The 14,784-nt window shown below is 38.4% G+C and overlaps 1 protein-coding gene across 4 annotated transcripts in view; it reads left to right on the top strand.

Moving 5' to 3' along the window:
- Positions 1-14,784, top strand: part of LAMA3 (laminin subunit alpha 3) — a 112,747-nt gene that overhangs the window by 18,011 nt on the left and 79,952 nt on the right. For all 4 annotated transcript variants that reach the window (XM_048940780.1, XM_048940781.1, XM_048940779.1 and 1 more), the window contains exons 6-10: positions 1,197-1,294; positions 3,849-3,964; positions 9,541-9,659; positions 12,877-12,967; positions 13,972-14,103. In XM_048940780.1, coding sequence (XP_048796737.1) covers positions 1,197-1,294; positions 3,849-3,964; positions 9,541-9,659; positions 12,877-12,967; positions 13,972-14,103 — 556 coding nt within the window. The remainder of the gene's footprint in view (positions 1-1,196; positions 1,295-3,848; positions 3,965-9,540; positions 9,660-12,876; positions 12,968-13,971; positions 14,104-14,784) is intronic.

The raw sequence follows: 14,784 nt of genomic DNA, 5'->3' as shown, positions 1-14,784 counted from the left end.
CACGTAACTGTAGACCTGGTTGTGAAAAATCTTACTACAGAAAAAAAAAAACCCAAACAGTTAAATATGATTACAAGAATCACAGTAGTTATTTCTAGCTGTGCTTGAAGGCACTGGAAGCACAGATTTTATTTACAGTCTGAAAATGGTAGGCACAGTAAGAAATTAAGTTGTATATTTGAATAGAGATTGTTCAGAAAAATAGTGTAGATCTCATTTCCCATCTTCTGTTTTTCACCTGCCTAGAAAAAAGTAGCTTTACAGAAGCCAGACAAGGGAGTTGAAAAGGCTCTCAGCCTTGAAAAAGCTTCTTTCTGTGCCAGACAACTTCACCTGCAGTGCAGTGTATAGCCTCTTACATGGGCTATGTTGTGAATGGGAGAGCACAGGAGATAAAATTGCAAAATGTTTCAACCCTTTTTATCCACTAGTGGCATTAAAACTGTCCCTTTAATTTTTTTTCTGGAGGTACACCGAGATCAAAAATTACAACCAGCTCTTTGTTCTGCTTGGTACATTAAGTAAACAATTTCTCAGCTACAAAAAATATGTACGGTAGTTACTATTGATATTATGTGCTAATGAGGTTTTTAGTGAGTTGAACTAATTACATTTTTATCTTCTGTTGCCTAAATGCCTGAAAGGCATTAGGATGAGTTACAGAGCAGTTTGATTTCAGGTCACAATTTCAAATCTAGCTTGAGTCGCAGTGACTTTTGTCAAAGAATTGATCTTCTAGAACTGTTTCTAGTGCTTAGTGACAACATATGATTGAATGGGCAAAACAGTGCTGCGCACACAAGCATGTCCTATTTGCTGACCAGACCAAGGTCTCACAAACTGATGCTGATAATGTATTTTACTTCTCCATCATCAAGCTGGCTTTTAGCAAGCTTTGGGCTCAGGTACTGATGGTTGCGTAGCTGCTGGAGAGTGGAAGGCTACAGCAGTACGCAATTGTTGTGAGCTGCACAAACCTGCAAATGGATTTTGTTGCTATATGGGCATTGACTTCGATTTGCTGGAACTCGCACTGAGTCATAACATCAATACAGATTTGACTATTGACTGCTTGGCTTTGCCCCTTTGTAAAATGATGTCTTTAAAATTCTGATAGGCAAGGTCTAACAATGTAGAAATAATTGATGTTGATATTCATACAATTATACAAAAATATAACTCTGCTTGTTTCATAGTATTACTACAGTATAAAGGACATCAGTATTGGTGGTCGATGTGTTTGCCATGGCCATGCTGAAGTATGTAACGCGAAAAGCGCTGAAAACCAATACCAGTAAGTAAAGTGAGCGTGACGTTAATTTCATGCCTGCAAATGTTTTCAAATGGCCTTTTTTTTACTGCCAAATGTACATTTTCATTATATTTTGAAAACAAGAATCTGACAATAATTGATGTGAAAACATGTCAAGAACTATTCTATATGAAATATCACAGAATCATCAAATGGCCTGGGTTGAAAAGGATCACAATGATAACATCTATTTTCAACCCCCCCCTGCTATGTGCAGGGTCGCCAACCACCCCACCAGACCAGGCTGCCCAGAGCCACATCCAGCCTGGCCTTGAATGCCTCCAGGGATGGGGCATCCACAGCCTCCTTGGGCTACCTGTTCCAGTGTGTCACCACCCTCTGTGTGAAAAATTTCCTCCTAATATCTAATCTAAATTTCCCCTGTCTCAGTTTAAAGCCATTCCCCCTTGTCCTATCACTATCCATCCTCATAAACAGCCGTTCCCCCTCCTGTTTATACGCTCCCTTCAAATATTGGAAGGCCACAATGGGGTCTCCCCGGAGACTCCTCCAAGCTAAACAAGCCCAGTTCTCTCAAACTTTCTTTGTTGAAGTGCTCCAGCCCTCTGATCATCTTAGTGGCCCTCCTCTGGACCCGCTCCAAGTGTTCTGTGTCTTTCTTGTGCTGGGGGCCCTAGGCCTGGACACAGTACTACAGATAGGGCCTCACAAGAGCTGAGTAGAGAATAATAAGTATTAGATTTTCTTTTTATCTGAAATAAGATTTAATAATTCATTAGAAACCTTTAATTCTTTCTGGAAAACACGGCTTGATATCATCTCCCAACAGAAGAAATTAGAAGGCCAACTTATGAACAAAGTGAACACACTCAAGATATGGAACAGTATAGAGCTCAGACAAGATCCAATGCTTTTGACAATTACTTGGAAAAATAAAGATAGAAACTGAATGAATTATACCCTTTTCTTAGAACCGTAGAATCATCTGTGTTGGAAGAGACCTATAAAGGTCATCTAGCCCACATCCCCTACAGTGAACAGGGACATCTACAGATAGATCAGATTGCTCAGAGCTTTTGCCTTGTTGATGGTGAAATGGCACTTCTTTTGAGTGATCTGACTATATGAATACTTATAAAAGTAACGCATTTCTTTCAATATTGTACTCTTAATTTATTAATGAAAACAGCCATGAAGTTAGTAAAAATGTCTGCATTTTTCTGCTTGAATCTTTTGTTGGAGCAGAACTTGGGACTGATGACTATTTGTCCTTTGGATATCTGGCTCTAAATAATATTTGTTTAGAATAATAGTTGCAAAAGCTGTATCTGGGATATTTTACAATTATCTTTACAGTTTTTTAATTGTTTAGGAAGTGTTTTTATTGTCACATACATGAGCAATTAGCAAACAAAATGTTATTTCAGTCATTTGGCAGCAGGAGTATACTTACGTCAAGGAATGGGTATGTTATCTTACTGTACCTTCATTTATAAATGTACTTTTCTGTGAGTGAGCCTGACTTAAAAGCGATAACAGCTAGTAATTCACTTATCTGTAATCTATAGGAAAGTTCCCTTTCCCTGTGAATTTTATGATATACATATTAATTTCACAAGGGGCTAGATTAGGCCTTTGTGGTTCATCTGCTCTAGGAAAATGGCTGTGAATAATCAGGCTTTCCAACATTTTAAGAGCCTAGTTTCAAATAGCTGTTGCTTTTATCCATGGTGGCATTTAAACAATCAATGTAATGTAATAATTTAAATTGCTTTCTACTGAAGAATAACTGGGCAAATGAGTACTTTTCAGATGCCTATGCTGGGGAGAAGTAAGTGCAGAAAGTGTGAAATCTACCAGAAAAGAATGATCACACACTAAAATTATATTGCCCCTTGGTTATTAGGCTACGCAGATAATGGGGAAAAGCCTTTCCAGTCTCAGGGGTCTATTTGTTACTCCTAGGACTCAGTTGCTATGCATGATAATAAGACCTAGCTCATAATAAGAGCCTGCACTTACGGAGGCTGTTCAACTAAATCAAAATAAATATGGTGTATGTTTTCTTGATGAATAGTATGAGCTACTTTAAATGTAACAAGGTGGACTTCTTATTGTGGTTTAATAAAGACAGTAATTGTAAGCCAAGCATAACTGAAAAATGATGAAAGCATGCATAGAAAAGGGATAGATGTTTTGATTTACTGTAGGTCAACATGCTTGAGCCTTGGAATGAAATTAAAATAGGGTACATCCTAAGCTATTGATTTAGCTTAATTTAATATTCTAGCGTAAGGTTTCTTAATCCAGTCTATTGAATCCAGTGATACATGTTCTCTATAACTCGTTTATGCTAACAAGCCTGTAATCATATAATTAAAGTAACCAGTCATGAATAATTACAAGCAAGTTCTACTGTGCTCTATTATCACTCTTTGAATTCTCTGCACGTAAACTTATGTCCTTTTCACAATACATGTGAATCTTGGACTGCAAAAAGATTAAGGAAAAAAAAAAAAAGATTAAGAAAAAATAAAATCCAACTTCAGTATAATAAGCGACTTGTATTTTGTAGGTTTCATTGTGAATGTCAGCATAACACTTGTGGGGAAACCTGCGACCACTGCTGCCCTGGATATAATCAGAAACAGTGGCAACCTGCGACAGCTGGGAACACAAATATATGTGAACGTGAGTAGTCAAAAATAAGTTAGTTTAAAAGGGACTTTGAGTGGGTAGGAATTAGCCGTGGTGAGTACCTAGCACACGTTTTTTTTTTGGACACTTTTTTTTCGGTACCGAGAAAATTCTTTCCACACAGCAATAAGGACTAAATGATGCAGTGAAAATTATTTGTGTTTTTTCTCTTCTCATTAAACAATGAATATCATCATACCTGTGAGAATATTGCATAAGCAAAGTGGAAATGGTCCTGTAGTATGTTAAATCAACATCTCCACCTAGTCGTCACTGTGCTGACAAACCATGGGTCTTCCGTAGCAGAGCAGAGATTATATGCATCTTGTACAGCTTTGAAACTTGCCTCCCCGTTGCCAAAGGTCTTTGTATTCAGAAGAGAGAGAGAGACTGCATAAATACTTAGTTCTATTAAACTTGCAAACAGGTCACTCTAACTTGATGTGTCAAGGGAGAACTCTTGCTGTGACTTCTAGTTTTTGCTACTGTCAGCAGAGGGTACTCTGTAGGTTTACCTGTGTGGCATGAATTTTTGTTTTTGGAGGGAATAAGAAGTACTTAGTGAAGTGTAGCAAGATGTAGGCAGTCCCCCTTATGAAACAATGAAATATTCATTAAGAGTTTGCAGCTGGGAATTGTAAGACATAATGATACAGTCTTTGCTGTCTTTTGTTGGGAAGAGGATCTGAGTTATTCATTGGTCTTGTCATTGTAGCTACTATATCTTTAATATTATGAAGGCACACAGTTCAAAAGTTTCTCTCATAAAACAGTTTTATAGAAGAAAATCTGTCCTTTGGGAATTGAACATGCTCACTGTTTCAGGAACCAGTGCAAAATGTCATCTCTCCAAAGACTCCTAAATTTACAATGTAATAACCATGAAATGCATCTGAAAATCCTTTCAGCAGTAGAGTCCTACTTTGGCAGTGTTACACGTTACCCATAAATCAGTGCAATACTTCTGCCTTGCTTGTCTTGGGCTCATAAGCAGTCTACTCTGAGCTTCCTGTCATTTTAACACTGACAGGGGTCTGGTCTGTGCTCCCTTCTCAAGCCAGCAGCTGCCCCTTGCTGACCTGATGCAAGTGGTCACAAAGATGTTCCTGCTGAGGAGTCCCCTCCACATGTCTTTCTTTCTGTGCTCTTTGTTAAGGAGTTTGAAGTGCTTTAGACCCACAGACTGAACAGTCAAGCTGGAGAAGCCCCTTGATCTTTTTTCCATCTTTCATGTGTTTAATCCTTTTGTTAAAGAAAATGTAAAAGTGAAAGAGTGACCACATGGACCGTCTTCTCCTTGAGGGATATGTAGTGTCAGACATGAGTGTTGTGCGTCTTTTTGACTGGAAAACAGTGTCTGTGATACGGTGCTAGCCATCTCTGTGCATGTTCTGCTCTGAGCAAATGTCTTGGTAGCATCTGGTTTACCTGATGTCTGGCCTAAGTTATTTAACTTGTCTGTAAGATTATTGTAGATTGTGGGTACAAACCGTTAGCAGGGGAGGCTTATCTGAAAGCCAAATAGATGTACCTCTGTAATTAGTTTGAGGAATAAAGAGACTACCTGTTGAATCTAAATTGCAGTGCTTAGAGTGTTGAGAGGAGGGAAAAAAATAAATAAATTATTAAAACGTTTGATCCAAGATAGGCATGTTGGGACTCAATTTTTGGACAATATTTGAAACCTCATCTGAATTCCCCTCTTTGAAAGAAAAATACTTTCTGTCAGGAAGAGATAGACAAAGAGTATAAATAATGTCACGTCCTTGAAAGAATGAGTTTATAAAAGTTCACCTGCAAGATTCAGAGCCAAAACAGCTTAGCTTCTAACTGCCTCTGAAAAAAATATGGTTGTTAGAATGGATTGCTTCTAGCACTTCCAGCTGATTTGCTGAGAATGTTGGCCAGGTGCAGGCCTCTTGTGGAAGCTGGTAGTGAAGGAATTAAAACAGCTTCATTAACTTCCCAGCAGCCTGAGATTCCTTTAGGGGAGCTGGAAGAGCTTGGTGGGAACTCGAAGAGATGGGGCCAGTCTCTATAAGTTTCCTAGAACAGTGTGGGTCACCAAATGGCTCAAAGTTGTAAGAAGCTGCTTTGTGAGGTAGAGGAAGTTTATGTTCACCTGCTAGAGAAAATGTTACTTTGACCAAATTGTTTCTCATCAGTGTTAACAGACATACTTGTGAGCTGTGTGTAGCTCACAGAAGATTTGGCTAGAAAGAGCTTTTGTTCACAGTACAGAGAAAGGGAAATGTTCATTTCTGTGCACAGATCCTCATTTTGTCTGGCAGTTGGGCTGAGGGTGAAAAAAACATCCTATCTTCATTCCTTTAAATTCCTTCCAGCAATCACTTTTTTTTTTTTTTTTTTTTTTTTTTCTTCCCCCCTCCTGTGTGATTGCTTCTTTTATTTGCTGACTTAATATCTTGAGCCAACATCTTATTTGTCAAAACCCAGCCAGGGAACCTAAGCTTGACCTATCTGGTTCCTGGCAGCAAACCATGAGGGAATCTGATCATTTTCCTCAGCTCTGTTTTTGACAATTTCTATGAAAAGGCTTCCTTGTCCAAAGCTATTAAGACATAAGGGCATAGAGGAGATGCAGAGAATGATTCAGTTTCCCAGCTTTGTCTGTACGATCACACAGTGCTTGGAGAATGGGTTTTCCAAGAGTCATGCTCCCAGTTGTACTAGGTGATTTGAATAGTATTTGGTAGGATACATTATGAGGAAATTCTTCCCTCATCATGAAATAGGGCCAGAGTTCTCACCTTTTTTTTTTTTGTTTGTTTGTTTGTTTGTTTTGTTTTGAAGCACTTCCAGGAATCCTTTTTTTTCCAGATTGTCTTATCCCCTAGTCCAGGCAAAGGGAAGGTTTTCCCAAGTGTCAAGTCCATTGCTTTATAAAGTCAGAAGTTGAGGAACTCCTAGGAAGGTTCTCTTAGCATTTGTAATAAAAGCTTACATAGCATCCAGATACTTCTGGAAGCCTTTTTTTTTTCCTGGGTTCTTTCAAAAAATTTCCTGTTGTTCTTGCAAGAAAAAAAAGGAAATAAGGTAAGTTTGTGTTAAAACCATGGTCCTGCTTTTGATTTGTTCTACTTGTTTATTGTTATGGTTCATTCTTACTCATAATTGTATTATGAGTATTGTATTCCAGTTTTGGAATGTTTCAGTGAAGACAGAGCTTTCCTTGAATGAAGGCACCAAAATTAAGAGATTAATTCTGACTAATATCTTCCATGATGACCAAATTACAAGTTACATACAGCAGATCTATTGTAAATTAGATACGTTTTCTTTACTCAAACTGTACTTGTAGGATCTAATAAAAATGTAGAGCTATTTGTCAACTTAACTCTCTTCTACAAGCCTGTCGTGAACATTGGGCTAGTCCTGGAATTTGTATTGTTTGGCCTTTTGGCCAAAGTTAAAACAGTAAGGGATTTTCTAGCTTTAGGTCTCCCACCTTGATTGGTAAAGCCAGCTGATGCATATACAACACCACAAGCTATCAGCGGAAACATCTCAGATGTTCTCAGTAGGTGATCTTCCTAGGCCAGGGCATTTGCAAATGACATTAAGGTGCCTAGAAGCAAAGTCTCTCAGATATGTGTCTTTCCGTCTCTTCAGTCTCTTCTGAGCACTGCAATACAAACATCTGTTGGAAGGAATCAAAAATGTAACAGAACAATTATTCAGAGATGGAGTGACATGTATATATCCTCTGTGAGTTCAACTGTTACCTTTACTTGGCTTAATAGGAAGGAAAATACAGGAGATGAACTAACCACGTAGTACCCAAAGTAAAATTTGTCACAGCTGAGGCTGTAAACAACCATAAACTGGGGAAAATTCATTTTCTCAATCACTTAATTCTGTCCTTTTTAACATTGCAATTTATTATTATTACTCTTGTTACTGTTCTTTATACTGTGTTTTTTCAGACAGTACATCTTTTTGAATCCAAAATTCTCAGGCATTAGAATGAATTTATACTTAAAACTTCTCCATTAAGAGAACAGCAGCTGGATAAATATATAGCTAAATTTGTTGATATCTCTTTATTTATGGTTATGTGAGTTCCTTTTGTGTATATCTTTTTATTTAAATATGTATAACTTATAGATAAGTGTTTATTTGAAATAAATACATAGTGAATGAGTGAATGCAGATACATCAACCCAGAGGTATTTTTGGAAATGGAAAAATAGAATAAGCATTTGAACATGTTTTTCGTGTATTTTCAAAACTGCTGAGACCATACATCTGGAGATTTCTAGTTCTGCTTTTATGCATATAGTTTTGAGATGGTACAACTATTTTTTTCTCTAAAAAGCCTAGCAGCATGTCTTCCTCATGTGTAGATGATCTTCCTGTGTTTCTAGCATGGAAATCTAGTTGGTGATAGGTAAATATGTGCTCTGGAGAGTACTACAAAACATATGAGCGTTTGTATATATAAATAATCTAGTTGTTTTTTTCACCTCTGCTGTATTGATGATGAATGGAGTTGAATCTGATGATGTCATGAGTGGCATTCCCCAGGAAGTAAGCACTGGGGCCTGTTTAGTCTTTGTTGATCTAGTTAAGGGTATTGAGTGCACTTTCAGTAAATGTGTGGATGACACTAACGGGGGACGAAGTGTCGATTTATTTGGAGGCAGGAAGGCCCTACAGAAAGATCTGGACAGGCTGGATAGCTGGGCTGAGGCCAATGGGATGAAGTTCAACAAGACCAAGTGCTGGGTCCTGCATCTTGGTCACAACAACCCCAGGCAATGCTACAGGCTTGGGGCGGAGTGGCTGGAAGACTGCAGAAGAAATGAACCTGGAATTGTTAGTCAACATTCAGCTGAACATGAGCCAGCATTGTGCCTAGATGAAGAAGAAGTCCAATGGCATTCTGCCTTGTATCAGAAATAGTATTATCAGCAGCAGCAGTGAAGTTATCAGCACTCTGTATTCAGCACTAGCGAAGCTACTACTTGAGTACTATGTTCAGTTTTGGGCCCCTCACTATAAGAAAGACATTGATGCCTTGGAGTGTGTTCAGAGAAGGGCAACAAAACAACAAGTTGCCCAGAGAAGGGCAACTTGTACTCCAGAGGTGTCTGGAGCACAAGACTGATGGGGAGTGGCTGGGATTGTTCAGTCTGGAGAAGAGGAGGCTCAGGAGAGACCTTATCACTCTCTACTGTGGCCTGAAAGAGGGTTGTGGTGAGGTGGGTTTGGCCTCTACTCCCACATAACTAGCAGTAGGACTAAAGGGAATGATCTCAAGTTGTTCCAGGGGAGGTTCAGATTGGATGTTAGGAAAAATTTCTTCTCTGAAGGAGTGTTTTGGTGCTGGAATGGGCTGCCCAGGAAGGTGGTGGAGTCATCATCACTGAAGGTGTTCAAGAAATATTTGAATGTTGTAGTGAGGGACATAGTTTAGTGGGAAATACTGGTGGTAGGTGGATGGTTGGACTGGATGATCTTGGGAGTCTTTTTCAATCGTGGTGATTCTATGTTTCTATGAATTCTAGCATGATAATGAAAGCTGACTTGGAGTATTACTTTTCCAGCCTGCAATTGTCATGGACATGCCACTGACTGCTACTATGATGCTGATGTTGATCAGCGTCGAGAAAGCCTAAATATTCATGGGCATTATGAAGGTGGAGGAGTCTGCATTAACTGCCAGGTAAAAAGATTTTGTCATTTAAGTAAATGATTTTTTGAAGAAGGTGTACTATAGTGTTGTTGTGCCTGCACTGATAGTTATGAGGCTGGCCAGTTTAGATAGCTCCATTCCTCTACTGTTATTACTTGTACTTAGAGTAGGGAAATAGGTGTCTGAAAATAATTTGCATCATACAATATTCCTTGTCAGTGTATAATGATACATACATTATGTTTATGCGCCGTTCTATGTGATTCAAATAAGGCCACACAGTAAAACAATTAAATTAACTACAAAAAATTCCCTTTCCTGTTATTATGAAGTCTGCCATTTCTCTGCTTAATAAGGGGAAGTAAAATTTCCTAAATAAAGTACCAACACAGTCCAGCTGGTTCTTTATTGAAGCAAAACGCTTCAAAACAGAAGAGAACTCTCCTTCATCATCAGGACTAAAGGAGGACAAAGGTGGTACCAAGAAGGAAGGTTTTTGGTATTGAAAAAATGTGGAATTGTAGGATGGACCTCTGGAAGTCATTTGGATTAGAGTTCCATTCAAACCAAGGATAGATGCAAGTAATATCAGTTTGCATAAAAAATGTCCAGTCCAGTTCTGAAAACTTCCAAGGATGGAGATTGCATAGCTTCTGGGTAAATTTATTATAGCACTTAAGTACTCTTATGTTAAAGAAGTTTTTGTTGCTGTTCAGTGGGAATTTCTCCAGTTGCATCTTGTGGCAGTTGGCTTTTGTCTTGCAATGCATGTCTAAGAAGACATGGCTCTGTCTTCTCTGTAACCTCCTATTAGATATAGAAAACTGCCACTAGACACTGTACTGTCCTTAAATGTATACTCTCCAAGCTAATCAAGGCCCTTTTCTCAGTTTCTCCTGACATATCATGTGCTTCAGACCCTTAGCATCCTTAGAGGCTTGGCTGGTTTGGACCAACAAATGTCAATTTGGAGTCAGAGACTTCACACTATATGTCATTAATGAGTAATACATTCTTGTAAAAGAATCCTTCTCATCCTAAGTAACTTTTATAGTACTATGACTACTATCAGAAAAGATCATACAAAACTCTAAACGACTTGATCTAATCCTGGCGTTATCTGTGCTTTGAGTAAGGTTGGATCACCTGAACTGCTGAGGTTTCTACCAATATAAATTTGTAATTGTCTGTGATTTCTGGGTTAAATATAGCCAGAGAGATTTAAAAATCTGTCTTCCTTTTGTTGTTGAGTCTTCAGAAGTATGATGATAAGGGGAAATTATCATTAAGCCTATTCTCCTATGAAACCTACAAATAATGATTTGTATCTATTACCATGTTGTGCATTTGAAAATATGGCTGTATATAAGAAGCCAAAAAAAAAAAGTTGATATCTAGTAAAATTTAAAAGGGTGTTTTCCATCTTATTACCACAGTTTAATCAAGTGTTATCCAAAAAGCAATCAGAAGATAATACAATTATTTTTTACTAGCATGAGCAGAAAAAATGTTCTTTTTCTCCCAGTCAACATTTCTGTGCACAGCTTTGTTCATGCTGTCTGGTAGGTTTATCTTGTTAGTCCTTCCTGCATGTCTCAGGATCTTAAAATTCAGTCTCGTGGTCACTGCATAATGCTGCCCTCAGCTTTCACATGTTCTCCCAGTTCTTCCTTGTTTGTGGGAGTCTTCTTGAACAGAGTATCTCCTCCTTCAGGTTCATAAACCCCTGCATCCTAAAACTGCCTTTGATAAAGTAAAATTAACTTCTGAATTGCTTACTCTCTGTTGCATTGGGATGGTTAAAATTGTCTTTGAGTATCAAGGCCTGTGATTGCAAGATCAGCTGCCAAAAAAAAAGTACTTCATCCACCTTCTTGTTCAGGCAGTCTGTAACACACCTATTGCAGTATCAGTGGTGGTGTTGTGTTTTCTGACCCTTACCAACAAGCTGTGCCAATGTTCATCACCCGACCCAGAGAATGGCATTCACCACCTGCAGGATTCACACCTTCACCTCTGTCCAGGATGAGGCCTCTCATGTGCCATGGGTGTTAGGAATCTCTGAAGAACATGCCCTGCAACGTGTTGAGTCCACTGCTGCACAATCTTCAAGTAGTTCTGCAGTCTTAAGCAGTGTTACTGGGTCTTGCCAGGCTACGCGCTGCAACAGCTGTTGTGTCTCCATCTACTGTGAGATGTGAGGATCACCTTCCCTAATCTACTGTTAGCCTTTCTCAGCAGTAACTCAGTTGTGGAGGTGCTAGAGGAAGCACCTGGCAGAACTACTCGGACTATTGAGCAATGTGAGAACACCAACTGCAATAGCAATATACTGAGTACCTTGCTCATCAGCTGCCCAGCCAGCTGAACCATTTAGTCTCTGCAGCCATGTGTTGCAGCACACCCTGAGGAGGAACTAAACAGCACGAGGGGGCTGAGGGCAGATGTCTGCTGCTTTGCTTGCTCCAAAGCAAAATTTACAACCTTCTCTCATCCCTTGCTCATGAGACTGACTCCACTGGTGTTTTGTGACTCCTAATTGCTCAGTTTATGAATGCCATTACTGGTGCATGCTCCTGTCACCTTCACCATGAGGGAGAGCTTTACTACAGGAGTTACAATTTATTTTTTTTTACTCAGGACTTTTTTTCACCTGAGATGTATTTTTGCTGTATTTCAAAATACGTATGATGTTTTTTTTTCTGTGTTTCTAAAACATATTTGTAGAAATGCATATTTTTGTAATGGAATAACTATTTTGTCTGTGTTTCATGTAGACTGCTTAGGTTTTGGATTATATTGAGGTTGCTAATATTGGATAGTGTATTCATAAGAAATAATAGCATGAGGAAAGCTCCATGCAGTTGTCTGTATGATGTACATGTTGCAAAAAACAAAACAGAAAGCAGTATAAAATAAATATAGTGATAGTGTAAAAAGGAGGAATTTTATTACAAAATTGAAATTATTTTCTGTTAAGTAGCTCATTTTCCTGATTTGAAGTTAAAATTTGGCTACTTTATGTGAGAGTACTGCAATACAGAAAGCTGTACAGATGAAGTAGTTAAAGAGCATTAAATGACAAATGCTGTACTTATTGTGTAAATACTTCTTTTTTTTTCCTTTTCCTGAGATGATCCTTTCTTAGTTGTGTATAGGAAGAGTGTTAAGGATGTTATTGTTTCTTAATTCTCCTTCCAAGTTCCCTTTTTTAGTTCATATTCTCCTCCTGTTTTATTTTGCACAGCATAATACAGCTGGTGTTAACTGTGAGAAGTGTGCAAAAGGTTACTATCGTCCTTACGGTGTTCCAGCAAGAGCTCCTGATGGCTGTATATGTAAGGTCTTCTGTATTCAGTATCTTCTCATTGTGGTAGTGATGTTTTGGTTTAGTGGGTTTTTGTTTGTTTGTTTGTTTTGGTTTTTTGTTTTTATATAACAAGTGCAGGGGATGCATATTTTTGGGAGGGAAAAAGTGCTCAAAAGATATTTGAAAAGAACTGCAAACACATTGTGTTGCTTTAGACCCCCTCAATGATGTTCTTCTCAACATGTGTGGCTTCAGGCCAGCAGCAGGACAATAGCAGGAAGTAAGCCATAAAAGGCTGCTGAGGAGGTAGGATCAACTACACGCCCCACAGCTGGCATGCCCTCTGAGAAGCCACTCTTATCTCATAACCTCGTGACTTTGCTTCTCTTAGCTCTCTTATTTACATATCTGTTGGCTCTTAGTCACTTGTAAATTTTATTTTATAACTCAAAAGGTTCCTAAGGATTGTTGCTCCTACTTTATCTAGTGCTGAATCATCTGTAATAAATAGTGCAATGGGATCATTGCTAATATAGCATTTAAAAAAGATGAGCGGCGTATAGATAAGAGCGAAGAGCCAAATTATGAACAGGCTGATGGAGCTTTGTGTTAAGTAGAAGGAAGCTATGGTTTGTTGTGTTTGATATGGATGGAAGGTCAAACAGTGATGAAAGTTCTACTGTAATGCTGCATGTGATGTGTAAGGGAAGGTGGATCCTCAGCCTAGACTTTGGAGAGAGATGAACAGAAGCCACAGAAAAAATAGATGCTGTGCAGAATAATAACGTAATGAAGTGCAGCTTTCTGGATTAAAAAAGTTAAACACTAAGAGCATCTCACCTCTAAGGGGTGTTGTAAAGATTAACTGATGATATAGAGTACTTGGGGAAATATGAAATGACATGCAGGTGTTAATTCTTGAAATGAGGAGATACTCACAATTGTAAATAACATTATAATTCCATGTTGCAATGCTCCAGAAGACAAATTAATTCATTTCCAAAAAGTGCTAAATTTCTTATCCTTGCTTAGCTTGCCCTTGTGATCTGGAGCGTGCGGAGGGCTGTGAGGAAGGATCAGGCCGCTGTTTCTGCAAGTGGAATTTCCAGGGAGAAAACTGTGAACACTGTGCTGATGGATTCTATAGTTTTCCATCTTGTATCTGTAAGTATGAAAATAAAAATGTCTCTTCTCTTGTGTTGTAAATGTGCTTTAAAGGACTGTTTTCCGTACACTTGATTTATTTCATCTGTTTGATTCATCTGGCATTTCAGATTTTCATGTTCACATTTTCTGAGAAATCAGTAGTCATAACACTGAAGAGTTTGGTTTACTTATGAAGCAGTGGTTCCCTGAAAATCAAATAGGTTGTATTGCATTGTCAGAATTCATGCAAGACATCTCTCTGTCCCTCAGTCACGAATTCCAGTCCTAAAGCCATTGGAGCAGTTTTTCAAATGTGTTTCAGGGTCATTATGTATAACTTACTTGAACTAGAAAGTAGGCTATTACTAGGGAGAGAAAAAGGAGAAAATGGTTTTGTGTTTTCTAGGTCTCAAAGGATTTGGAACTTGCAACCCTAATAAACCAAGTTTGTGGGCTTTCAGAAGATTCTAGAAATAATTTAAAATAGTTGTAAATTACCACCTGCATAATGTTGGAAAGGCCCTCCTGGCAGAGCATAAAGCTGTCAGTGGTGCTTTCATACTTTTGCTGGACTGCAGATAAGTGCAGATAATATGGTTGAAGGGAAGGCTACAGGTTTGTTTAAGATTTAATTGATTCGGGGAAAGATGTTTGTAAAGCTAAAGAAAAGAAATGCATGAGAAAAAATAACATCACACA

This window comes from Lagopus muta, chromosome 3 (assembly GCF_023343835.1).
Source record: "Lagopus muta isolate bLagMut1 chromosome 3, bLagMut1 primary, whole genome shotgun sequence".
In the NCBI taxonomy this organism is placed as follows: domain Eukaryota; kingdom Metazoa; phylum Chordata; class Aves; order Galliformes; family Phasianidae; genus Lagopus; species Lagopus muta.
The sequence above is the reverse complement of the archived record's forward strand: the minus strand, read 5'-3'. Positions and strand labels throughout refer to the sequence as shown.